This window comes from Hetaerina americana, unplaced genomic scaffold (genome assembly GCF_022747635.1).
Source record: "Hetaerina americana unplaced genomic scaffold, ioHetAmer1.1.p SCAF_1, whole genome shotgun sequence".
Lineage (NCBI taxonomy): Eukaryota > Metazoa > Arthropoda > Insecta > Odonata > Calopterygidae > Hetaerina > Hetaerina americana.
Window position 1 is genome coordinate 90,231,582 of NW_027286069.1, and position 26,596 is coordinate 90,258,177.

Below are 26,596 nucleotides of genomic sequence, written 5' to 3' on the forward strand. Positions count from 1 at the left end.
ATGGGTAAGTTAAGGGATGGATTGGAGGGGGGAAGTAGTGTGAGCAGGGATGGGTAGTGCTCAGATTGTGGTTGTTGGAGACTGAAGGAAAGCGCGAAGAGAGAAGAATGATTGACAAAAGAGAAGTCAATTTCAAAATTTCCATCCTATTTTGCTGCACAATTCCCAATGATTCAAGGATTTCACGTCTTCAGCCTTTAGATTAACTATGTAAGATTTTGGGAACAAACTTTGACGAATGAGAGGGCCTGATCAGGTGCCTTGATACAAGGGATGAAGATACATCCAACCAACTCCAAGCCCAGCCATCATTTTATTTTAGGATATATTTTAACCCTAATTTTTTTCCTCAATTCTATAAAGTAAAATTTTAATGTAGTTAAACATTAAGTTGAATTTTTACTGGTGTCAATACCAAATTATGGGATCAATGTATTATTTTTTTATATGCCATATCACTAACTACATTATACAACCCAAAGTTTTGTTTGATAGATAAAGAGCTCACTTAATACCTAACTCAGCAGTGTGGAATTGCCATATCAGGGCTGGGGGGCCGGTCCCAATTAATGTTACCTGTAGTTTCCCACTAAGATCTGGTAACCAAAAATCTCAGCGTGCATATGAACTAGCACGAATACAAGTTCTAATTTAGTTCACTATGGTGAACTAAACTTGCTATTTAGGAATTACTACTGAGAATATATTAACTTGGGTATCTCATGCATTCTTTAATGTAGGCAATAATTGATTTTTCATTTCTATACCTTGAACTTTGGTGTCTGTTACAGATGGGCTCACAGTAATTCCTGGTCTTGCTGCTCTTTGGGAAGAGGAGCGGGAGCGGCTAAGAATGAAGGGTCTTTCATCCCAACTCAGTCTGGCTCCCTCTGAAGTCAGAGATGATCCTTTTTATACTAAGACTGAATTGCTCTACTTAGAAAAGTTGCAAAATCAACTTCATTGTAATCAGGTACTGGAATATTTCATCATGACCTATTATTTAAAATCAATTCATGCATGTGCATAATAGTGTTGATTATCTAAGGTGGTGAGACTGAGGAGACCTGAGGTTATATAAGACTCAAAATATATAGAGACACTTAAATAAATATTGATATATACTCATTGAATGCAAAAAGTGTAAAAAATTAAATCTGATGAAACGTAAAAAAATGTAAATGTGGTATCTGAGTGGTATAAAAATATACTGGTCTTTCTATTATGTATACTGTTTATTTTAAACTTGTATGAAATTTTAAGGCAACATCTCACACCTATGTGCTTCAGGGGTGAGGGGGTCTTGTTTATTACTAAATTTGTGTGGTAATGAGTGGCCGCATCCAATCTTGGTGTTTTAATGGAGGACTGAGAACCTTTTGGGGAATCTGGATGATGTGGTAGCTAATGTACTGGCTTCCCCCCCAGAGGCCTAGGTTCGAGTCCCAGAGGTAGCAGCTATTTTTCAGTGGTATCCCAATCCCTACTTGAGGTGCTTTGTGGATGGCACTTTGAGTGAGTACACTGTCTGTCGGATGGGACATTGAATTGCGTACCCTTTGGTGTATTTAATTAAAAATAGGCTAATGCTGACATCAGATTTTTCTCCACCCTTCATCTCTCCTGACCATCCCTGATGGCACAAATGACCTCAGCTGTTGGCTGCCTCCCCTAAAATACTGCAACTAAATGAGAACGTTTTGAAGACGGGGGTTAGCTGAATTATTCAAATAAGAAATCAAACCAATTTCACCCAGAAAGAAGATCTCAAACTGTGGGAGCAAAAGAGAATGCCCTGCCGTGTGGTAAACTTCTCAATCCATTTATGATCTCTTGACTGTGAGTAACTCAGCAAGTAACAGATATGTATCGCTTTTGTCAAAGGTGGGCATTTTGGGTTGGAATGGGAAGACTTTGTCTGTAGGGGAAGTGAAAGAGTTGGATGGAACTTACAATCTCTTGACCAATTGGAGGAAGGATGCCAAATGTTGTTTACAATCTTGAAATGCCAGATCTTATTCCTGCACTCTTCTCATACTCATGATTTTTTCCTAGGCTCAGGTGGTAGGTGTAGGAGTGTGTTGGTTCAGAAACTAAACTAAATGGCAATATTACTCTAGGGGGTTTAATAGCTAAAGAACTATAGCAAGTGTGTTTTCAGAATTGAACCATTTTGGATATTTTTATGATATTCTTGTAATGCATATTCACTCAAAATTCCCATTTTCAACATGGAAAACTTGACTTTTTTATTTGTCACTCTTTTTCTTGTTCTATTTATTTTATATTTAAGAGAAGTTCAATAAATATGATAATATGCAAGGGAATTATTTGATTATGTAGTGGAATAGAGTTACCTAGGGTTCAGTTAATTAATCATTCTCACTTTCTCAGGATTCTCGTATCTGTATGGTTAAGTTTATTTATAGGGATCGAGATGGTGTGGGGGCTAACGTACTGGCTTCCCACCCTGAGCGCGCGGGTTCAAATCCTGGCAGTGTTGAATATTTTTCAGAGGTATCTCGATCCCAACTTGAGGTGCTTTGTGGGGGGCACTTTGAGTCCGTCGGATGGGACGTTAAACCGCGGACCCCTTGACGCCTTTTGTAAAGAGTAGGCTAATGCCGACACTGGGTTTCTCTCGACCCTTCATCCTTTCCTGTCCATCCCCTATGGTGCAAATGACCTCAGTTGTCGGTCGCCTCCCCTAAAAAGTACTACTCCCAAGTTTATTTATATTTCCATTTTTCCCTCATATGAATACGGAAGTTGCATAGCCATTGCCAAAAGAAATACTGATATTGAGTATTTGAAATATTGAGGTTTTTTGTTCCATTTTCCTGTTATGGTGTATTTATATTTGAAATCCTATATCTTCAATGAAAGAGAAATAATAGGTATGATTGAATGATATATATTAAATTTTGCAGTATTAACAATTGTATATAATTGAACCGTCATTTTGTAGATACGTTAGATCCAAATCTACATTAAAATGGTGCATGAGGAAAGTTGAAAATTTTGATATTTGTACTCAATAGGTTATTTACTTGTATGTAATTTTATTTTAGCTTAATGCACACCTGATTGGATTGTAATCATTTCAGAGTTCTCTGCCATTGCCACTCATAGAGTATTTTTTATGTGTTTACCTATGGAAATTTTAATCCCATGTTCCCACATTGATGAAAAACATATTCCCTGACAGCCCTTAGCATCTTGCTTTCTCTTAATAATTTCTCCTAGGTTTTTTTTTAATCCAAGTTTCTTCAACTGAAATGTGGCAACCATGATATTAGAGCTCTTTAACTACCTTAGGTTATAAGAGAACTCGCATTTTTGCTATTTCCATTGGAGTTCTCATAGAGTTCTGTATAATGTAGATTTTACATATTTATATGTGATCTGTAGCTACTTCTCCTTTTCAGATGGGCTCTTCTCTTCCAAATGAAAACACGAACATGGCTCCCCTATCACTGGACACATCAGGCTATCCTTCGGAAACTCCAGAAAATGAATTTCTGCAGAATGCAACATTAGTGGAAGTTCATCTCCCAACTTGTGTTAATCAAACCCCGAGTGCTACAAGACCTCCAAGTGCCAATGCAATACATTCTGAAGAGGAAATGAATAAGAGTACTTCTCAGAATTCTGTGCTTTGTAAGTACCAAGTTTTAAAACCTTTGAGAAGCTGTCCAAGGTTGCCATTTGTGGGCTCAGACCATGTTTAATGACTAAGTACTTAAATTTTTACTATCCTTTCATAATTTGACATTCTTTATATTTAGGGTAGATCTTTGATGGGCTTTGATTCTATCTCTCAACTGTAATAAAATAAAAATATGCTCACCGCCCTCTTTCATTCCCAAAAAGGTTTCCTGCTTCCTTAATTTAATCGAAATTGCCTCTTCCCTACCTTCCCTTTGTCCAGTTATTATTAACAATAGCCTGCCAGTCATGGTAGGTTAATGGTGAAACTAGGAACTAGGCCATCAGAATTTTAGCCTAATTTCTCCATTTCATATATAGCTCCAGTCCATTAATAGTGTGTTTTTTATATTCCTCTATGTTTAGTAAGTGTATCAAGTTCATACATGCAAGGAAAGAGCTTACACATTTCATGATTTTCATGTTGTATACATATTTTCAGTTGACACCCAGGATGAAATTCTAATGAATGATTGGGGTGAGATGCTTGAAGAAAACTTTGAAGATAGCATTTTGAGCACTCAAACTCCAATTAAGAATAATGCAGAACCAAATATCATGCTGGAAGAAACTGTAGAAGATGTAGAAGACAATCATTTGCTGGAAATGAGTCAAGTTTTCTGCTTGGAAGAAAATACAGTCCAGGTTAACGAGAAAAATTCAGACAAGCTGAATGAAAATGAAGAAAATGAAAGCACCAATACTCATGCAAATGATGGAAATTTAAACCAGTGGTAGGTACTTGTATTTCCTTAATAGCAAACTGAATTTGAAATTTGTAATCGTTAATGTTGTAATTATGTGTTTGAAGGAAACTTTTCCGGGTAAATAATTTCAATTACTTAGGTTGTTAAAATGATTAATTCTGACCTATAACATAATATAAAGACAACTTACAACACTGATTTCTTATTCTAGTGATGATGGAAAGAGTGAAGTGCAGTCTGAAGATGAGAAAAGAAGTGATGGGATTTGTGAATGGGAAGATTTCTGGGATGATGAAAATGAAGCAGATGTTGACATGGAACCTATAGCTCAATTAGATGGTACTGATGATGCAAATCTTGTGGAACCAAATGTAATGCCTGGAGGCAAAAATTTAACTGCAAGCCGCCGGAGGTTAGGAATCCGGGGAAGAACAAAGAGCTCACTTCTAGATGTGGGGCTTGCAATTAGAATGAGTGGGGCTCCTTCTGGCCCTAGTGGAAGCTCTGAACATTTACCATCCACTCTTGCACTGCCTCCAAAATCATCCGCAACCAATGCCAAAAATGAGACATCCTGCTCAAAATCTACTAGTAAGACTGATGATGGATTCCGACCTCTGATTGCCATTGCAAAGCATAGGCGTATCAATGAACTGAAAAGGCAAAGTAGAATTTCACTTTCTGTAACCAAGGACAAACCAGCAAAGGAACAGTCACATGATACCATTAGACCACGTGCCTCAAGGATTGTAGGGCTTTCAAAGGGTAATACAGCTGACAGTGGAAAAGCAAAGCGTGAGATCAAAAGTCATTCAAATCATGAAAAGAATACAGATGCAGTCTCATCAACTACCATCAATCCAACTCACGTAGCAGTGAAGCCATGCACAATAAGGCTGGAGTTTCTTAATGAAGTACTTTTGGGTGAAATCTGTAAGAAGTATGGTGTAAGTTTATCATCTTACACTGCCAATATGTTTAAAGAAACCTTTGTACAAAGTGAAAGCTTATCACATTTTTTGGCACAAAATGACTTACCTGGTGATGTACAAAGTCTAAAGAAAGGTGAAAATCAAAAAAGAAGTGATAAACCAGGCTTTAAGAAAAGGAACTTGAGAAGACAGTTATCCTTTGTAATTGATGAAGCTTTTCAAGATTCTTCACCTTCTGGATGCTCAAATTTTAACCGAGGTTCAATGAAAGATAACTCTTTTTCCAATTTGTGCTCGCCTATACCTCTTGAAAGGCGCAGTAATAGAAAGCCCTCTGGTTGTGAAAGTAAATTAAGCAGTCCTAAGAGCAAAAAAGATAGGTTGAGTAGTGGTAGAACTGGCTATAGACCACTTGATGTGAAAATTCAGAAATCTCCTGTGAAAACCAAAGTTGATTTGAAATGCTCCTCACAGTCACTTTGTCATGCACTCCCCTTATCTCCCTCTAGCACATCAGTTCACATTGAAAAGAGTGGTGATGAAAAAATAGCTGCTGAGGAATTAGAGAACACTCCCAAGAAAAGGGTTGAAAATGCTGTATCGAATGATGTCGAATCAGAATTGTCAAGTAGTTTTGATAATATAGCCCAAGGAACTTGTAGCCGTCCTGTGATGGAACTTCGATCCTCCTGTGGTACTGTAGATTTTGAGGTTGAAGAGAAGAACTTGAAGCAGATATCGCTTCATAATTCTGATTCTTCAAACAGCACAGAGGAAAAAATAATTAGCCTAACCAGAAGAAAACAGAAGCTCTCAGGTGAAGTGCCTGAAAACAGGGATACGCTGAAATTATCAGGTACATCATCTGAAAACAAAGATGTATCAGATCTAGAATATTTTGAGTTAACCTCAGACTCATCTTCAAGAGGCTCACATGATCACCATGAGGCATTTAGTAAGAAAAGCGAATCTGAGTCGTCATGTGATGATGGTGATCTGGGAATTGTTAGTTTCTGTGTGGAAGATGTTTTTGATAGTAGTTTTCCTTCGCCAACCTTTGATGGAAAGTCTTTTCGGTCATCTCGGAGACTCATTGAAAGCCAGAATGTAATGAGTGAAGGTGAGTCTAAAGATGTTGAGGTTGAGGAAAAAGAAATGCTGCCATCACCTTTAGAAACTGCTCATGAAACTGAAGATCCGCATATGAGTTTATATCTTTCCAGTGATGGCAATTCATCGGACGTAGGAAAGATGGAGGAAATGAATCAGTCCACATGGTACATTGAGAAGTATGATGAAAATGGATTTGAGTTTGCCCCTCTGTTGAAAGCCCCATCAAGGAAGGAAGTGGAAGATTATAAATTTGACATAGAACAGGAAGGTTTGCCATTCTGCAGTGATCCAAATGACATTCCCCCCAAACCAATGGAAGTTGGTCAGCTAGTTTTGCGTCTGCATTCTAACAGACCCAAAGAACTTCCCCAGTTTGAGAATTGCCTAGGATGTCATGGGCTTGAGCAGTATAGGAAAATAGCTCTGGAAAGCACTTTCGGAGGGGCTGATGATCTCGAAGATATCCAATTTGAAAAAATTTCCAAATCTGCTCTTTTGCCTGAAGGTGGTGCAAGGGAAGTGATCATCCAGCCTTGTCGGGATCCGCCCAAGTATGATGATGTCCTGTGGTGGTTGAATGAGGGTAATTGTGGGTTGGCTCAGGAAAAGGTTGATGAGACTTCTCAAAGTGTTTCAAAGAAAAAGATAAGGCTTGGTATTGGACATCCTTTGGATCCAGACAATGATGATGATGACGACTCGGATATGCTCTCGTTGTCGCCCTGCAGTTCTATGGGCAGTCAGTTATCAAGCCATCAAGTGATGTCAGGCAAGAGAAGTCTTCCATATCAGAGCACCCCTCATTCCTCATACAAAACAGTAAAACTAAGTGATAAGCTTGCCAGTCCATTGGAAAATTCTATGATATATTCACCTATTGAGGAACATGATGAAGAGGAAGATTTGATTTTGTGTACCCCTCCACCATTGACTTCAGAGGATCAAAGTGGCAAAAGGGAAGGGAAGCTCATGTCAAGACTGCATTCTTTCAGTAGGAGAAAACTCATTAAGGAGTATATTTCACACAAAGGAGATTCAGAAGAAGTACATTGTCCATTAAAACCTGCTGAAAGCAGCAAGAACAAATCATGTGACCCTACAACCATTAAAGATTCAAATGGGAGAAAACTAGACTTAAAAAAAATATTAATTCAGAAAAGCAGTCATCATGTGGGTCTTGGAGGAAGTGGTCATAGCAGTTGCCAAATTGATGGAATGTCTCCCAACAATACTTATGGCTTTCAGAATTCTCCAAACAATTTCCAAGATGCAAAGGCTATTCAACAGGTAAGATAATGAAAAGTGAATGTGTAATTCTGTTGGGTAATGTGTTTTTATTAATTCGGTATGTACTATTTATACACTTTTAGTCCCAATTCATTACTGTGATGACAATGGAAGTTCAAGTAAAAACAAGAGGTAATTTGCGCCCAGATCCAGAATATGATGTTATCCAAGGAATATTTTACTCTGTAATAGAGGATGGTGCAAGGCAAATTGAGACAAATGAACTCCGTGAAACAGGTAAGATATCACATTAGTATATTTAGCACTATACGGCCATTAATTTCCCAAGAATTTGCAAAACTGGAGCATGTCTTTGGTCATGACACATTTAGTTACATGTACATTGCATTTCCTGGCTATTAATTTCCCTCCTTTGATTTTTTTATAGGAATGCTCATTATAGGATCTTCATCAATCAAAAAGAGCAAGTTAATTGGGAGTTGTGACATTTCATTAGAAGCTGTACAAGTTGTTACTGATGAGCTAATGCTCTTTAAAACTCTTGGAGAATTGGTACAAAAATGGGATCCAGACATATTTGCAGGATATGAAGTAAGGCTATTTCCTCTTAAAAATTAGGATTTATTTCAATGCTATAAGCTAGTTAAGACTTCAGACTTTTAAAAATATCAATCACGTTTCAATATTCTGTGTCCTTGGGGAGGAGACCGTTGCCTGCCCATGTGGTAGTGGTATTTTGCATTCCCGCTTTTCAAATTCTAGCTTGCGTGTTATTGGATAAATTTCTTACTGCATCCTAAGGTGCAATTATTTGTTAGATGATAGTATATGTAATTGCATGCATGTAGAATGAAAGGATTTTTGTATGAATGTATACACCAAGGTGGGTATAGTTTTGTATGTATGTGTTGATTTTGCATGTGGTTTATTCCTTTTTAAGGGTGGTGACCTAACACCTTCCGCCACTCACCCTTGTGGTGGCTTGCAGGGTATTATGTAGATATATATTCCTGTTAAAATTAATCAATTCTGGAATAAATAATGAGTTTCAGACTTTGAAAAAGGATAGTTTGGTGTAAACCCTATGAAAACCCTTTCTAAGCACTGAGGATGGTCAGTCTAATAATTATAGAACATGATTAGGATTTCATTACTTATGACACCTAACAAGGCTACATAGATAGATAGATAGATAGATAGAGGTCTTTATTTGGGCAAAATTGAGACCAAATGGTCCCTTCTTCCATTTAACCCATCGTCGTATACATATTATATTAGGCATTAAACTTATAGTTACATTCATATGTACACATAAATACATATAGACAGACATAAATTCATTCGGCGCAGATTTGCTCATCGAAAAGAAAAAAGTATATAAATATATACACACACACAGACACATACATACACACACATACATACATATATGCATACACATACCTACACATATACATACATATCCACACACACATACATACACACATAAACATACATACATGCATGCATACACATACATAAATACATACATAATTACACACATATACACCCATACATACATACATATACATATATAAATTAAGAATACACCTACGCATACTCAAATTAAATGACAGTGAAGATAGAGAACAATAAAATGAGGAAAGTCTAAGCAAAGAATGAGGTTTGTGGGAAAAGCTAGGGAGAGCGTGGCATTGCTCAACTAGTAAAAACCCACGCAGGAAAAACACCCACGAAGAGAAGGGGGGTGTGAAAAACCTGTGAAAACCCTATTAATTAGAGGAAAGATACATGTACATTGTAACAATCATTTTTACATGGTATACATATTATTAAGTTACATCAAGGTCAACGTTGAATGTGACATAATTCAATTACAGACAGCCCCATAAACTGTATTGTTTAGGACTTTAATTTTGAATTTTTAGCCACCAAAGAATATGAATACTCTATTCCAATATAAAGATTAATCTGACTTGAATGCAATGCTTTGCCCTCCAATAAATGCTGCATTATTTTCATTGAAACTTTGGGAATAAGTGTGAGTCATGCTATTGAAATAATGATATTTTTATTAGAGACTAGTGCATTTCAATTGAAGTGAAGCTTGACATAGAAGTTAGAAATAATTTAACTTGGTGGTGTTTTCTAATTATTTATAACAAAGTCACTGCTTATATTTCAGGTAGAAATGCTCTCCTGGGGTTATGTAATAGCACGAGGAAATTTCCTTGGAATGGATGTTAAGTCATTACTTTCGAGAATATTCTATAAAAACCCTGCAGGGTCCACTTTTAAAGATAAAAAAAATACGCCTTTTGAGATGGATTCCAAAAGAATTAAAGATTCTGAAGACTATGATCCAATACAGCTTCCAGGGCGAATCGTTTTGAATGTTTGGCGGTTAATGCGCAGTGAGGTAAGTTCTGACAAACATGTTGCCTGATTAGTCTGTTATCATTTATTTTAATTTCATTCATGCTAATTTATTATGATGCAGTTACCACCTACTGTCATTTTTAATATCTTAAGATTGAATAAAATTTCTCTTTGAGATTTTCCTTCCATATACTGTACAGACTGTAATAGTTACAGTTACAAAGAGGTAAATGGCCCAAATTTAGTTTGTCATGTTTACTGATATCCAGTCATTTATTGCAAAAAAAAAAGCCTGTTGCCTAAAATAAGAGCAGGTTTTCCTCTAATTTTGACTGATATGGATCTTAGTAGTTAGGATTTTTTCTTGAAATCATAACTGTTGTGTGCGGACTTTCATATTTGTGCATGTGCTGTTGTTTTCATTCCACTGTCTCATTAATATAAGGAAAAAGAAGTCATGTACCTGAGGATGGTTCTGTGAACCAAATGGCATTGTACATTACCAATTAATCTGTGGAAAAGTGCACATTTGTTTTTTCTCATAATGGCGAACTTCCATTACATCTCGTCTGAATCTGTTGAGTGTCTCATTAATGGCCATATGTGACCGTTTGTGAAACAGAAAGAAATATTGAGATTAATATCAGTCAGAATTATGGAAAGGAGCGAAATAGTTACAAGAAAACTTAGTTTCCATTGCTTATTGTTCATGGTCAGAGTTACCAGAGTAATTATGATACCTTGTGTGCATATTATTTTTAATCTTATGCACTTTTTGTTTGGCATTAACAATGTAGCAAGCAACAGCCATCTAAGCACTTAAGTACATACATCAATACCAATATTCACTAAAATGGTTTTGTATAAAATTTAGATTTTTTTTGTGTTGTTGAGTATGTATTCACCAAAACCTGAATCCTGATGACCACATAACTTAATGAATTTCATGTAAACCTTGGTAAGATGTAAAGTGTTATCTACATCCTGATGAATCTCCTTTTCATAAATGAATAAAGATTTATATTATTATATCAGAAAAAAATATTGGACCTTATTGAAATTTGATAATAGTATAATGGAAAATTACAGGGTGCATTTAACTTCATTACGGAGAAACGTTAATGTTCCTTTCCTAAATTTTGAATTAACTGATGAAAAGCACCGACTAGACATAAGTTTCATCAAAAACATCTGTGGGCCCACTAGTTTCTATTTAACATCATACCATAGGTTTGATGTTGTAATTTATTTTCAGGTTGTGTTAAGATCATTATTATTATTATTTTGTAACAATTTTTTTTTTTACCCAGGCAGCACTGATGAGCTATACATTTGAAAGTGTTATGTACCATCTTCTACATGAAAGGATACCTTCACATTCATATAAGTCACTGAGTGACTGGTGGGAGCATCGTACTAATTTATACCGGTAAAGTATATGTTTTAAGAAAGTAATACCTAATATATCATTATCAAGGTATCATGTGCATGTATATTTTTTTCATCTAAACCAAACAGATTACACAATCATCAGATAAACAATGAAATCTGGATGTGATGAGTATGGCATGTAACGAGAATGTCTGTATAGAAACTGAAGCTTAAGTTAGTCCTTTGCCCTATGATTTACTTGTAAAATAAATTGATAATATTGAGGCCCATGCATGACATTCATTGAAATGAATGCTTAACATCAGGAAAATGACTGATAGTCACAGTTTCTCAATTAAAATTCCATAATTTTGTAATTTATTTCGAAACAGACCAGAAAAAATTTATTTGAAAATATTGATATGAACAATGAAGCAATGTAACTATGCTATTTTGCCTCCAAAATATTTTACCAAAAGGATTTTCATCATTTTAATGTGAACGTTTAGATGCCTTGGCTTTTGCTAATGTTATTTTAAATCAAATTAAAAATACTTAATGATATTTGATAATTCCAAAGAAACTGCGGGAGATGCCGCAACAGTAACTTTAACGGAGTCATCCGCTAATGTGCATTTTAATGCAACAATTTCAGAGCGTAAAAATCATTCGCCTTGACTGGGACTCGAACCCAGATCCCTCAATATCCGGTCGAGTGCTCGACCGGATATTGAGGGATCTGGGTTCGAGTCCCAGTCAAGGCGAATGATTTTTACGCTCTGAAATTGTTGCATTATAATATTTGATAATATTAATATGCTCAGAATTTTCATCTATATTTTCAATACATGTTTGTATGAAAACAAAAGAAATACAAAATAATTTCATTTAAATTAAATTATTTTAGGTGGATCACTATTGAACACTGGATTATAAGAGTAAAAGGAGTGATGAGACTTCTTGTCCAATTGGACATTGTTGGACGTACAAGTGAGCTTGCACGTCTTTTTGGGATCCAGTTCTACGAAGTGTTTTCACGTGGCTCTCAGGTATATTTCCATGTTATAACCTATGGATATTCTCTTTATGGCATGTTGCTATGTAACTACTTAATTTTGGAGCATGAATAAAATAGGGTTGTCTTTTGCTCCAGCACAAGAATTAAAATTGGAATGCCATCAAATGATGTCCAATCCCTTTGGTGATTGAATTTGTTATGTTTCAGTTCCGTGTGGAATCAATGATGCTTCGCCTTGCAAAACCTCTGAATTATGTTTGTGTATCTCCGAGTAGCAAACAAAGAGCCAGCATGAGAGCTCCTGAGCAACTACCCTTAATCATGGAGCCCGAGTCAAGGTATGGAAAAACTTATTCATTTTAATTATCCAAGCAATGATATTTTTCTGCATTTTATTGATCTGTGGGTCAAACCATTATGGTTTGAACTTAGTGCTTCATGATTATTTTAGTTGAACTAGAAAACCCATTGTTGGGATTCAATTTTTTTGGAATGACAACAGAACCTGTGAAATATTGGTAGCTTTCCCCGAGTATTGTGAAATAAATGATTTTATGTAATGAATTATCAAACTTTTATCTATTTTGTTTCCATTGAAGGTTTTTAACATACCCGTTTGAGTGTATTAAGTTTAAACACTTGTGATGACCAGTGCCCCCAATTTAAATGTCTTTAGGTATATATGTTAGTTAATCATAGTGTATGTTTATGCTAATACCATGGAATCTATCTAGAGTGCTTGAGATTTAAAGGCAAACTTAAGGTCACAAATGGTAATTTAACCTCCAGAACTGTTTTTAAATTATTGCCACTTGTAATCTACCAATCAGAGCCAGATTTTGGATGATCCTTGAAAACTAATAAACTATAGTAAAGTGGGCTTCTAATCAGTGACATAAATAGTGCTGAGAAGTCAGCATAAAATGTTAATCACAGCTTTCTTCATTAACTCCTCTGTATTCCATCCTCCATGTATATCATCTAAAATGCCTATCCCTCTTCCATCTGCTTTTCCTTCCTTTAAATCTCCCACAGCAACTTTCTTTCTTCCCCTGATGTACCTGGTGCTTATTCATTTACTTTTTTTCTATTTCATTTATTTCTTCCATTGCCATTCAAATCCACTCGTCAAAAGCCTCTAATACTCATATTTATTTCTTGGGGGTCAGACTTTGAAATCATGAAACACAGCATCCCATTAAATATTCATTACTTTGTCTTTTTAAACGTTAATGTCCCACCAGTTCTTTCTCTATGTGAATTCTTCTCTTGTCAGCAGTTATTCTCCTCGTGTACTTATTGCAGAGGCCATATTTGCTAAAAATGTATGGATCATTCAATGCACTTATCCTAGAAATTCTCCAATTTTTTAAGCCGTCCAAAAAGTAAGATTTCAGAAGATCCTCAACATAGGCATATGTGTTGGCGATGACCTCCTTGTTTTGTGTGATTCATCCTCTACTGAGCCATTTTTTCAAGTTTGGATGTTAAAAAATTACTGGGAGCCAATTCAGGTGAATAGGGTGGATTTTGTAATAATTCAAACATTAATTCCATAATATTTACCACAAAAACTGCTTAGGTGTACACCTGTGCATTTTCTTGATGGGAGAGAATTTTTTTAATACTATATGAGGACATTCTTTGCTGGAGCAGTGCAAAAACAATGCATTATTCTCTCTGATTATCATTTGTCCTTTTTGCAAGTAATTGATGTAGATGATTTTGCGTGCATCCTAAAAAAACATGGCCATCACCTCATCGGCCAATTTCACTGTCTTCACCTTCTTTGGAAATTGCCTTTAAAAACCCACTGTTTTGACTGTTCCTTTGTCTCTGGAGTGTAGTAGTTTCCATCCATGTTTCATCCCGTGGTTATGTATCAACACAGAAACTTGTCAGCATTGCGATGGAAGAACACCAAACTGGCCTCCGATTCGACCACATGATTGTGGTTATTCTCCACTGAGAGCAAATCCTTGTTGCATCTTGCCAAGATTTTTTTCCCGCCTAAATGGAAGTGCAAAATTTTTTTCTTTATCCTCACCAAAATTTTGTACAAAATTGAAAACACTGTATCTTGTGATATACCTGTGGCCTCATCTATTTTGCTAATTTTGATTTGTCAATCACTCAAAACCATATCATGGATTTTGTCTATAATTTCAAAGGAAGGAACATCCAGAGCAATGCTCATCAATTGTGGATGTATAGCCACATTTAAACTTATTTACCCAATAGTAAACAGGTTCAAACACAGGAGCAGATGTGTCATGAACTTCATCCAAATCGGCTTTGATCTCTTTCGGTGTTAACCCTTTTAGATGGAAGTGTTCAATCACCGCGCAAAACTCATTTTTTTTTTCATTTTTCTAAATAAACAAAAATATTTTTTCCCTAAATCAGCTATGAAAATGAAACCACATGATGGATATGCTTGAAACTTTAACAGCATTCTAGTGAGAGATGAGGCTTACTAAAATCAGTAAACCTTCTCTGATATTACGAGTGCCATCCCTTGGGTTTTCTAAAGAGTTATTGAATAACCCTAGTATGTCTTACCTGAGTGCAAAAAACTGTTTCACTTGTTCTAATGTCTACCCTCCTTCATTGATGCCTTCCTCCTTCTTTAGACTCTCATTACTTACTTTTCTCATGATTTATCTTTACCCCTTACTTTATGAATGTATCCTGTTATTTTTACTGAAATAGGCCTTTTTATTGAATAAGCAAAATTACTGCCTTAACTTCTCGTTTTTAGTGTCTATTATGTTTTTTCAACCATGACTACAATCCATTGACTGACTGGCTAAATGAAGTTGTATCACCTGCAATTTATAGTTTAATCCGTTCCCCTCCCATTTTAATTCTTACCCCAATCTTCCTCAGTCCTTCTTATCATGTGTGACTTACTTTAGTGTACAAGTCAAAGAGCACTGGAAGTGATTGAAGTCTTTCTCCCATGTCTACCATAGCCCATTCCAATTATTTAATGGTTTCCTCTACCTCTTACAAACATGTAGATTTTCATTCTACTCCTACATTCTCAAATATTTCATATACATTGTCCATTCTACTCTTAAATGTCATGTACGTCTAATTCTCTCTCACTATCTAATTGTATCCTCCTGATGCCTTTACCAGAGAGCCATTACACTCTTTTTTCCATGCCTGTTTAATCCCTTTTAGTTTGTTCTATGAATTCTTCCCTTATATAATTTTTCTCAATTGGTACTATTTTCAATATTTTAGTTCCTTCACTATATTACTTTTGCTCATTAGTCCTTTATAATTCTGTGTGCAATTTTCTTCCCAACTTTTATTCACATTTTTCCATTCCCTCATACCCTTTCCCTAATCATCTATCCTATAATCCATGGGATTCTATTTATTTTCATTTAAAACTCTTACTTTTTCCTGTAGAGGTCTCATTATGCTTATTTTGTATTATACATAAAGACTGTGGTCATTTATGAGAGGTTTGATGTTTAAAATAAAGTGCAAAAGCACTATGGTACTTGGATGATTATCAGTGATGAGTTTACCTTGTTTGTGATGCTTTGCAAATGGATAAGTGCACATCATGGACTGATTACTATTTAATCTAATATTTTGTACAAATTTCTCATAGGTTTTATGCTGATCCAGTGATTGTTCTAGACTTTCAAAGTTTGTATCCATCTATGATCATAGCATACAACTACTGTTTTTCTACATGTCTGGGAAGAGTGAAGCATTTAGGCCAGTAAGTCTTAATTCAGTTTTGCCTTGAAATCTTAATTGTTAGAGAAATTGGGGTGTATAAATTGTCTAGGTCTTTGTCACATACAAGTCGTGCATGCTATTTCTCTGTTTAACTTGAATTTGGGATTTTATTCGTTATTTTTTTTGTAGCTGAAAGATTTACTTATTTCCATGCATAACTGTATATATGCACCAACAAAAAAATTATAATAAGTACTTGAGTACAGCAGATTAAATAAGGTATGGAGATTTATTCTTCCTCACAGAATAATCTCACAAACCCTTTTTCAACTATTTTGCTTACTGAGATAAGATACATGTATTCAGAAAATCTACAATATGCACAGTATCAACTAATTAGTCTAGATTGATTCTTGCTTGGACCAAAAGTTACAAGAATATCATTCCCTAATCCTCTGGTTTTGAGCTGCATATTTGTTGTCTGCAATAATAATCAAACTATTCACAAATAATTGAATTCTTTCAACTATGTATAAGTTTTGCTGAATATTACGCACAGTTTTTCCACAATCAACAAATGCTTTAAGATAAGGTGTTTTCTGCTGTGTTTGACTTTTGGTTCTCCCTGTGGCTTTGAAAAATGTGGACTCCCCAATGATGCTGATTGCAGTCATGACTGAGGGACAAAACTCTCCAAAAATTTTAAATCATGAAACAGTGTACTTGCAAAATCTAGTTTAAGTGATATATATGTTAAAAACATTAGAGTAAAATCATTTATTTTTAATAACATTTGTTAGCACTGCCATGATGCTCCTGTTCGTTAATATGGCCATGATTTAATTAATTGAATAGGATTTCTAGAACCCTTATTCATGCTGATCATTTCCTCTAGATTAGAAGTGCTCTGAATGAGATTTTGTCATCAAAAAAAGATTATTGATACTGCATGGCATTTTGGTGCATAACCCAGCATTTTAAAATGTTTACAGGAAGCACTTCGATAAAGCTTGGAGTATTGGGTTAAGAGTCAAATCTTATCGCATTAGACATATTCATTGGAATGAGTGAGATAAAATTGTGAAATTCATAAAAAAACATTTTATGAACAATCATGTTTTAAAATTCATAATTTTAGACTTGACTTTGTGAAACTTATCCATTACGGAAAGGAAAAAATGCAGCTTTGTGAATTTCACTTAATGTGGCATTGAGTGGTATTAACAAAGTTGAACTTGATCTTTCCATAATTATTTTTCAAATCGGCTTCAAGTAAGAGTCTTTAAGATTGTACATAAGAGCTTGCTGGAACATAAATAATATCACTAAGGTGTGCTACAGGAAATTTCATGAAAATTGCCATTTATGTGTTCTATAAATTAATTATGTGGTTCTTTATAATAAACAGTATGTTTATTCAGGGTGCGGCAGCATAACTTACTTTTTTGAAAGCGTTTTGTGTTTGAAAAAAGGAAGTTATGTTGCCACAACCTGCACAATGCGATGCATGTACAGAGCAAATTAACAAAATTACAATATCTACATATTACTGATCAGGATTTAAATTTATCATTTTTTTTAGACCAGGTCCATTTCAATTTGGATGTACCAATTTGATGGTGGCTCCCAATACAATTTCTAAATTACTAAACAAAAATGAAGACTCATCCAACTTGAGATCAATGATAAGCTTTTCTCCTTGCGGTGTAGCTTTTGTTGGGAAGGAAGTGAGGCATGGTGTCCTTCCAAAGATGCTTTCTGAGATATTAGAGACCCGCCTGATGGTAAGCACATTCTAGCTACACTCATCCTCCATTTTATAATTAGACCACCTATACCACAGTGATAAGTATGTATCTATTTGGTAACTCCTTTCTTCCTCGCATCCTCTTCTGAATACCCAGCCTTCAATGTCACATTGATTCCATGCATCTGAAGTCTTAAAGATTAAAGATATTTTAAGAATTGTTCAAATTCTCAATTTGAGTTCAAATGAGCCAATGCTGAGCTGACCAAGATAAATGAAGTAATACCGTAGTTCTACATCTTCATTTTGTCTTTCATAAAAGTAGTGGTTTTGCCAGAATTATAGCTTAAGTTGAGTACAATGAAAAGTACACCGCATATTATTGATAAGGTTATCTCAATGTGAAAAGTGGCTGATTTAAATGGTCAAATAGCCTAACAGTGAAGTACAAAATACCAACAATGGTGGCTTATGTCTGGTTGGTGAGTATTATTATAGTGTAAATGAATGCGTATGTAAAACGTAAGTGTATATTAGTTTCCCGTCATAACTGTATTTGTATTACTATTTGGGAATAATGTGATCTTTATTCCATTGACATGTCCTATACGTTTGTCATGTATTCTATATACTCTACAGTATGTCTGCTGGACAATAAATGTCCAATAATAATTACCGTATTTTATCATTGATAACATGCACCTGGAAATAATGCACTCCCAGAATTTTGTAGTAATCAGGAATTTGTATAGATACCGCAAGCCCGGGGCTTCATAGTTATCTTGAACATGTAAAGATACCACATATCTGTATATACATAGATATATGACCGTAAAAATTATGTATAGTGTGTGTAAAAATACATCTATATCGGATGTGTGTGTGTGTGTAAAAATACGTCTATGTTTGGATTTTTTCAATTTTCATTACATAACGTGCATCGTCATTTTTTCAATCATCTGGACATTTTTGTATAGATAATGCATGCGTTATCAATGGGAAAATATGGTATTATTATTATAATAAAATGCCTGGAGTATCTTGATTATTGAGTATTCAAATACTGGATTTCTAATCAATCATAGGCAAGGCTGAATTACATCACATGTAACGGGAAGAGTCCACCCCAGCCGTACTCTTATAAATGGGCAAAAGATGGGTGAGGGAAATTGGAGAAGATACAAGCAGTAAATCAATAAAATTATAAAAATAAATAATTAACTGAAAATAAGACCAATAATAAATATAGTAAAAAACTAAAAATAATTGAAATAATTAGATACCGCAAACGGTTAGAACAATGAAATGGAAGACTGCAAATAAATCACGTACTATCTAGCTTGGATATACTATACAGCATTGATCCATGCTAGTCTCAAGCACTCAAACGCACATAATAAAATAAAATTTAGAATAATAAAAAAATGAAAATTAATCACGCATTCTCTAGCTTGGATGCCGCAGTGATCACATGTTAAAAGCTGAAATATTGAGTATGGCTATGGTTTTTCCTTGTTAACATTAACATGTTTACTGTGCTGGTGAATGCATATCCACTAGTAGATTTCCCCCATACTCTGATGGTCACAGGTGTCTCCTGAAATTTTCTCCTGACATGTCCAGTGACCATTGCTATTACATGGTGATTATTTCAAGTGTCCACTACAGTGTCTCACCCTGCTTTATCCAAGTGTTTAACCACTCATTTGGACCACCATGAAACCTATATTGCATTGAGTTTTGAATTTTTATCGGTAATGAATACACCAGGCTAGGAAAACGATTAATAAAAGAGCTTTATTTACAGATCATAAGATTTTCAAGATATATTTGTCAAATGTTCTGACCATAATGTAATTTTATGTGATTTTAGGTCAAGAAGGCATTGAAAAAGAGCAAAGGAAATCGTGTTGTTGAGAGAGTCTTGAATTCCCGGCAGTTAGGGCTGAAGTTGATAGCCAATGTCACCTATGGGTATACAGCAGCAAACTTCTCTGGAAGAATGCCTTGTGTTGAAGTAAGAATGAATAATGTTTTTGTTTTTCAATTAAATATTATAGGGTTAGGCATTTATTCAATTGGAACTCATGATCAATATTTTGGTTATTTGCCTTATTTTATTTGTGCTGTGGAATTGTGTTGAAATTTGTCATTTATAAAATTAAGAACATCCTAGGATTAAAAAAGAACACTTCCAGCGATACATTTGTCTACCATAAGAGTGATTCACCTTTCCTTTTAAGGTTCAAATGATATTAAATCATAATTATTGGTTGTTTCCAATTGAATCAAATGGAAATATTTTAAATTTTTGCTAAAATGGGCATTTTAAGATTTTATCAGGATGGTACCCAGGCTATCATTAGTAATTTTACTTTTGAAATGAAAACATATAGCTAAAACTATATGGTAATTATGGAAGGAAAATATTTGTAAAAAAAATGGAAAAATCATGAAATTAAGATAGAGATTTCGTTGCCCACAACCTATTCTTTTTATTTCTACAATGTGGCATGACACTCATAACTTCATATTCAGATACAACTTTAGATTACCTTGGTCCAAGTATATATAGGAACCCCCCCAAGTTGTGGGGATAGGGGAATTGTTTTTATTTCAAGGGAAATTAGTGTAATCATAAGTGGAGCACAGGTATTTCTGTGAGAAAGGGAGGTTTTAAAAGGTCAGGTTCAACAGAGGCAAATGGTTGAATTAAGTCTAATCATGCAGTAAGTTTCATTTCTTATATTGTTGGACAATGTCAAAGTGTTCTAATTCATCTAACCATTTGTCTTTTGACTCCAGATATAAGATTTCTGGAATAAAAGTGGCATTGTGTTCGTGCCCATCTTTACAGCACACCTACATCTGTGGCATATATATCAAGTCTATCTGTTCAAATCTTCCCTTTTTGCCCAATATAATTCTTATCTCAAGAATTGCTTCACCTTGTAGACTCACTTGTACTTAAGTATTACATAAAATATATCCGTGGTATTTGGTAGTAATTTGGATAAGGTTATCAAAGTATTTGGAGGAAATATGCTCTATCTATTTTCAGTTGGCATGAATTTTCACATGTTGGAGTTTGCCAAAGTATGTAACAAATCATGAAAAGAGTCATACCCTATAAATTAAGGATCCAAATTAATTAATCTCAAGGTCTTTAGTTAAAGGAATTGGAAATAAATAATATGACATAACAATGTCAAAATTCACATAAGAAGTGCATTTATAATTACTTTTAATTTATGACTACCCTATGCCATAAAATGTTCATGATGAAATTAGTTAATTAGGATTTAACTTATTCAGTTTTCAGCAGTAGTATTTATTTTTGTCTTCAGTAATTATTTCCTTGTCTTTTTTCAAATTACAACTCAAGAGAAGTTGAGTGCTTGCCGTCCATGGTCTCCCCCCCTCTCCCAATTATGCTCACACAATCAAGATTCTCGCAACCACCTCCCTTCCTCCTATTTCCTTTCGTCCCTTTCTGTTTTACTTGTCCAAAATCACTTGTGTAATTTCATAATAATGCCTTGCCAAGTGTTACCATTCCTTTCTGACCCCTGCTTTTTCCTAATAATATTCCTTTGTCTCTCCTGACTTCACAATTGTTGGCCATTGATGACAACCCTTATCAAATCTTATTCTCCTTAGGCTATACACTGAGATGCCATAAAAGAAAGTCCTGCCTTTTTTTACTTTTCCTACAAAAGTAAAGTTCCTGCTATAATCTCAGTCGTGTGACTTATGTGATTAATGCATCCCACATAATTCTAGTACTCAATCTTTATGTATAACTCTGAATAAAACTTCATGGAATGAGGGCATTTGTAATCTAAGCTTTGACCCCATTAGAAACATTTATCGAGTTAAAATATTTTTATAATTTCTAAAACTTTCTTGCTACAGGTTGCAGATAGTGTTGTGAGTAAGGGAAGAGAAACTTTAGAAAGGGCAATAGCTCTTGTCCATGAGAAATGGGGAAGTCAGGGGGTGAAAGTTGTGTATGGTGATACAGATTCCTTATTTGTTTTGGCTAAGGGGTTCAGTAAATCAGAAGCATTCAAGTTGGGAAGTCAGATTGCTGAGGCAGTCACAGAAAATAACCCAAAACCAGTTAAACTCAAATTGGAAAAGGTCTATCAACCTTGCCTTTTACAGGTATGTAAAAATCAAATTTCCTATATAGCATAATTTCTGCTTCCTGTAGTATAACTACATTTCTGAATATATTTTCTTTAATATGAAGACAAAAAAGAGGTATGTTGGCTATGCATATGAAACTCCTGATCAAGAGAAACCTATATTTGATGCCAAGGGAATTGAAACTGTGAGAAGGGATGGATGTCCAGCTGTTGCTAAGGTGAACTATTCTGAATAAATTATCCTAGTGCAATATTTGGCTATCCTGCTGATAATATTTATTGAAATATTAATTAGTGATAAACTTGAAACACTGAAATAGATTTTGTTATTCAACTGACTGCATATTGTTTCTTTTTAGATACTAGAGAAGTCACTGCGTTTATTGTTTGACACCAGGGATGTGAGTTTGGTGAAATTACATGTTCAGCGACAACTGGGAAAACTCTTAAGTGGGAGGTTAAGTTTGCAAGAGCTGACATTTGCAAGAGAATATAGAGGAGCAGCAGGGTACAGACCAGGTGCATGTGTTCCTGCTCTTCAGTTGGCAAGGTGATGAATTGATGAAAGGAGTATTTGATCTGGCACAAAAACCAAGACACATCAGAAAAACCTATCTTCAATTTGTGAAAATAATTTGCCAAATGCCATATGGAATTTTGGTCTTGCAAAAGAAAGCATATCAGTGGTGTGTGATGATCCTCATTCTTGCAGGCTTGCTCACCCGTTATTGAAATCCAGAACATTAAATTTGCGTGTGTTCTGTGTTCAAGAGAATTTCTATGATTTGGTTGTGTTGTGGATTATGAATATCCAGGAAGTAATTTACCATTATTTTTATTTCAGGCGCTGGCTGAGTGTAGACCCGAGGGCAGAGCCTCGAGCAGGAGAAAGGGTTCCATATGTGATTGTTAACGGGCCCCCTGGCTTGCCTCTCTTTCATCTTGTTCGTTCACCAAATGAGCTGCTCAGCCTTGGCAATAATGCCTCCACATCAAAGTTGTCCGTTCACACCCAGCTGCAAGTCAATGCCCATTACTACATTACAAAAGTTTTGGTTCCACCTCTGCAACGCTGCTTCTCACTCATTGGGGTTGATATTGAACCATGGTAAAGAACTCATCAATTTTTCTGATTATACATTTATATTAGTTGGAGTAACAAAAAGAAAGAAAACAAGCATTTGAGATATAGTTATATATGAGGGCAGTTTTTTTTTTCAATCTCCAATGAGCCATAAAACCTAACTATTCACCTGGTTGCCACCTTAGGGGAAGTTGAATTATTATAGTATGTAGGTACTGTAATGATATTTTGGTTAAAAAGTGGGCTAACTACAGGACTTATGTGCAGCATATGACCCACTCTTTACAACAATGTTTTTGAGATATAGTTGTGTTGAGTACATGATGAAATGCCATCGAGAAATTTATCCATCCCAAAAAAATTAGAATTTGCCCACGTACTCTAAGAATAAAGTAAGGATTTTTACTGGGGCATGGTAAAACGCTAAACAAGTAAATTTCCAGTTTTAGAAAATAAGTCTTTGACAGCTCCTTAGGAAGCATACATTTCTCTTTGTTTTGCTCTCTTGTTTTTTTCTTGACCTCTAACACTTCAATTTCAGCATTTTTGCCTGGTTTGAGCATTGCTTAAGTTGTTACTTAGGATAATTTTATTAAATTATCATTCAGTTTTTCTCTTCCCCTCATCCCATGCACATAGGCGAGGTAAGTGCTGAAATTAAACATGTATCTACGTTCATGGAAGCTCTGTGGCTTCAACTGCAGAATGGAAGGGATAATATTGGTGAGCTGGAGAACTACCCTACTATGTGCTTAGGGTTTCATTTTATTTTGAGCATGAATATTCCAGTCAAGTGATTAAAATAGTGAATATTCCGGTTTTCATGGTTATGATTAATTAAAGAAAGTAAATCCACTCAAAATTTGAAATTCATTGAAAAATATAAGTAATCAATCAATTTTGTGTGGATTTCTATCACTGTTTTCAAAGCCAGGCATCCTTAAAAATGAGGATTTTTTTCCCAGCAAGAAAATATAAAACTTCAACTCAAGCGGTATAATTAAAACATTTATTGAAAATCATGAGGAAATATGATGGCTGATGTCTCCTGTATGATACATGATTGTATTCCACCATAACTGTGCATCCTGCTCTAGTATTTTATGCAGGATATATTTTCTCCTGTTTTTTTAGGTATGCAGATATGCCTCGTAAGCACCGATCCTTATTACAACCTACCGGCATTGGAGGGTTTGGAAATGTAGATGCGATCGAACCAGATAGTATGAAGACATCAAATCCGGCATTGATGGGATCAAAGCGAAGTACAATAGCAGAATACTTTGTAACATCTGATTGTCTGTCATGTGGGATGCAGTTAGAGGTGAAAAATCGTGCCACACTGTGCAAAGCATGCTTTTCTAATCCCCAAAGTGCAGTGCTTAACATAACTGGCAGATGTAATTCTTGGGAACGAGCATTTTCAAGTCTCACAAAGGTATGTTCTTAAATTAAAGTCGTTCGATGTTAAACACTCATACTACATCTTTAAAAGTTGTGTACAGTAAAACCTTGAAATTTGAAATGCCCAAGGACCAGAATAATCCTGATTTTTCTCTGCTTACATATCTAAGTTCATTTGAACAAGGCATACTATGTTTCTAAATAAATTGTCAAAAGTACTTGCAGATTGCAGATAAAAATCATATTTTTCATTTTATGTTTATTCTTTTGGTAAATACTAATGTATTGGTGAATAGATGAGACCTTTTGACATTATTTTCCTGGAGTGGTCAACTCATAAAAAGATTGTCATGCTCCTGTCTTGAGTTACCTCTAACCTAATCAACTAGGCCTCCAAAGCTATTGTTACCAGCTGGAAGTGGAAATTGTACATGACAAAACACAAGAGTTCTAGAAATACTTATGGGAGGCTATGATATAGTAATATGAGGTCTGTCGGGAAACTATCCAACCATACAATATTTTGAGAAAAATAGCCTACCTAGGACAATGAGGCCTTGGTTCCATTTGTAGTACTCCCCTTGAGAACCTCACACACTTTTTCCAGCCTCTTCTCCTTTTCCAAACAATTGGCAAAGCCCTTTTTTTAAATGGTCAACAGCTGCCTCATTATATTCTCTTTTATTTCATCAACCGATTGTTGGGGAGATTAAGCTTTTGTTTCAGAGTCAAAGCCATAGACCCATAACTCATCTCCAGTTATGATCTTTTTGAGTAAACCTGGGTCATCATTCGCAGCTTTGAATAAGTCCCCTGCAACTGCACCATAATTCTGAATATAGACCAGATAAAAGATAAGGCATATTCAAAATATTGCAAGGTGCAATCCTTTCCTGACCTCATAGATATTGTTGTGAATCATAGGTTTTGCATCAATTCATAGAAGCTATGGCTGGCGGCTTGTGGAGAATGTTTTTTGTTTAATTCTTCTTGGGTTATATATATACAGTGGTCATTTTCACTCCCAAAGATGCCATCTGTAACTCACTGTACAATGGTATTCTTCCCAATTTGCATAGAAAGCTTAAATAGAATCTGCAAAAAATAAGATCGGGAGAGCAAAATATGTAATACATACGCATGAGATGAAATTTAATTCCAATGTATCTTAGACATTTTTTAGTGAAAATATTGGTGCAATTTAAAATTAGTTCTAAATTAAAAATCAAGTTATTTCTGGTAATTTGTTTCTTCTATTTCCATTGCCTTTAAGGTAAATTACAAATTTTAAACATTTTGTTTTCAGCTTTGCCAGAGTTGCTGTCAAAGATCAGAACCTATAGAGTGCATCTCATTAGACTGCCCAGTTCTTTACCGGAGGCATCAAGCTATTGTTGAAATGGAGCAAGCTGTCACTTTACGTGATGCTCTTAACCAACTCTCATAACGAAAACTGAAACAGTTCCTAGATTTTGTTCTGGTTACTTGTATTATATGTGTGTGCATTAAGGATTATGTAATGTGTGATCATGAGGCTGTCATTTAAAGCGTCCCAAAGCATTAATATTTTACCCGTTTAATTTTTAACTTTTAAAGATGATTAAATATGTACATATGTATATTTTTGTTAATATGAAATTTATAAATATTTTTAAAGAAAAATAGAAAAAGAATGTATAATTTGCATAAATAAATGGCCTAGATAAATGGAAATAATTGTGATAATTTCAAATAACATAAGTCACTGCATCCATGTTTTTATAATAGATAGGGATAACATTGTATGTATGTTAACATACCAAATTGAGTTTTTAAGGGTATATTTTTACCAATGGAATTTTAGCGATTTTGTGCATAGTACTAGCAGTGGCCATCTAATTGGTACAGTAGATGACCAAGTTGTTACATATCCGCACAAAAACTAATACAACATCCCAATTAACAGACCCCTAACTATAGCAGTAAATAGACTGAAGCAGTGAAGCATATACCTCCTATCCTTGATATTAAGTGTTTGGTCACCAATGCC

At 35.0% G+C, this 26,596-nt stretch overlaps 1 protein-coding gene across 1 annotated transcript; it reads left to right on the forward strand.

The window, feature by feature from the left end:
• Positions 1 to 26,257, forward strand: LOC139691001 (DNA polymerase zeta catalytic subunit-like). The gene is made up of 20 exons (XM_071588742.1): positions 1 to 4; positions 792 to 973; positions 3,429 to 3,660; positions 4,151 to 4,442; positions 4,627 to 7,747; positions 7,831 to 7,984; positions 8,136 to 8,299; positions 9,894 to 10,127; positions 11,398 to 11,516; positions 12,366 to 12,507; positions 12,684 to 12,814; positions 16,108 to 16,221; positions 17,764 to 17,965; positions 19,802 to 19,945; positions 21,844 to 22,095; positions 22,184 to 22,297; positions 22,439 to 22,629; positions 22,924 to 23,187; positions 24,298 to 24,601; positions 25,874 to 26,257. The coding sequence occupies exons 1-20, from the start codon at positions 1 to 3 to the stop codon at positions 26,012 to 26,014; spliced, it is 6,501 nt and encodes a 2,166-aa protein (XP_071444843.1). The 3' UTR covers positions 26,015 to 26,257.
• Positions 26,258 to 26,596: the final 339 nt, after the last annotated feature.

Excerpts from the sequence above, each read along its gene's own strand:
- LOC139691001 (XM_071588742.1), top strand. Across the intron at positions 8,300-9,893 it reads ACATATTTGCAGGATATGAA|GTAGAAATGCTCTCCTGGGG; the intron begins GTAAGGCTATTT and ends CTTATATTTCAG. Across the intron at positions 19,946-21,843 it reads GAAGAATGCCTTGTGTTGAA|GTTGCAGATAGTGTTGTGAG; the intron begins GTAAGAATGAAT and ends TTCTTGCTACAG.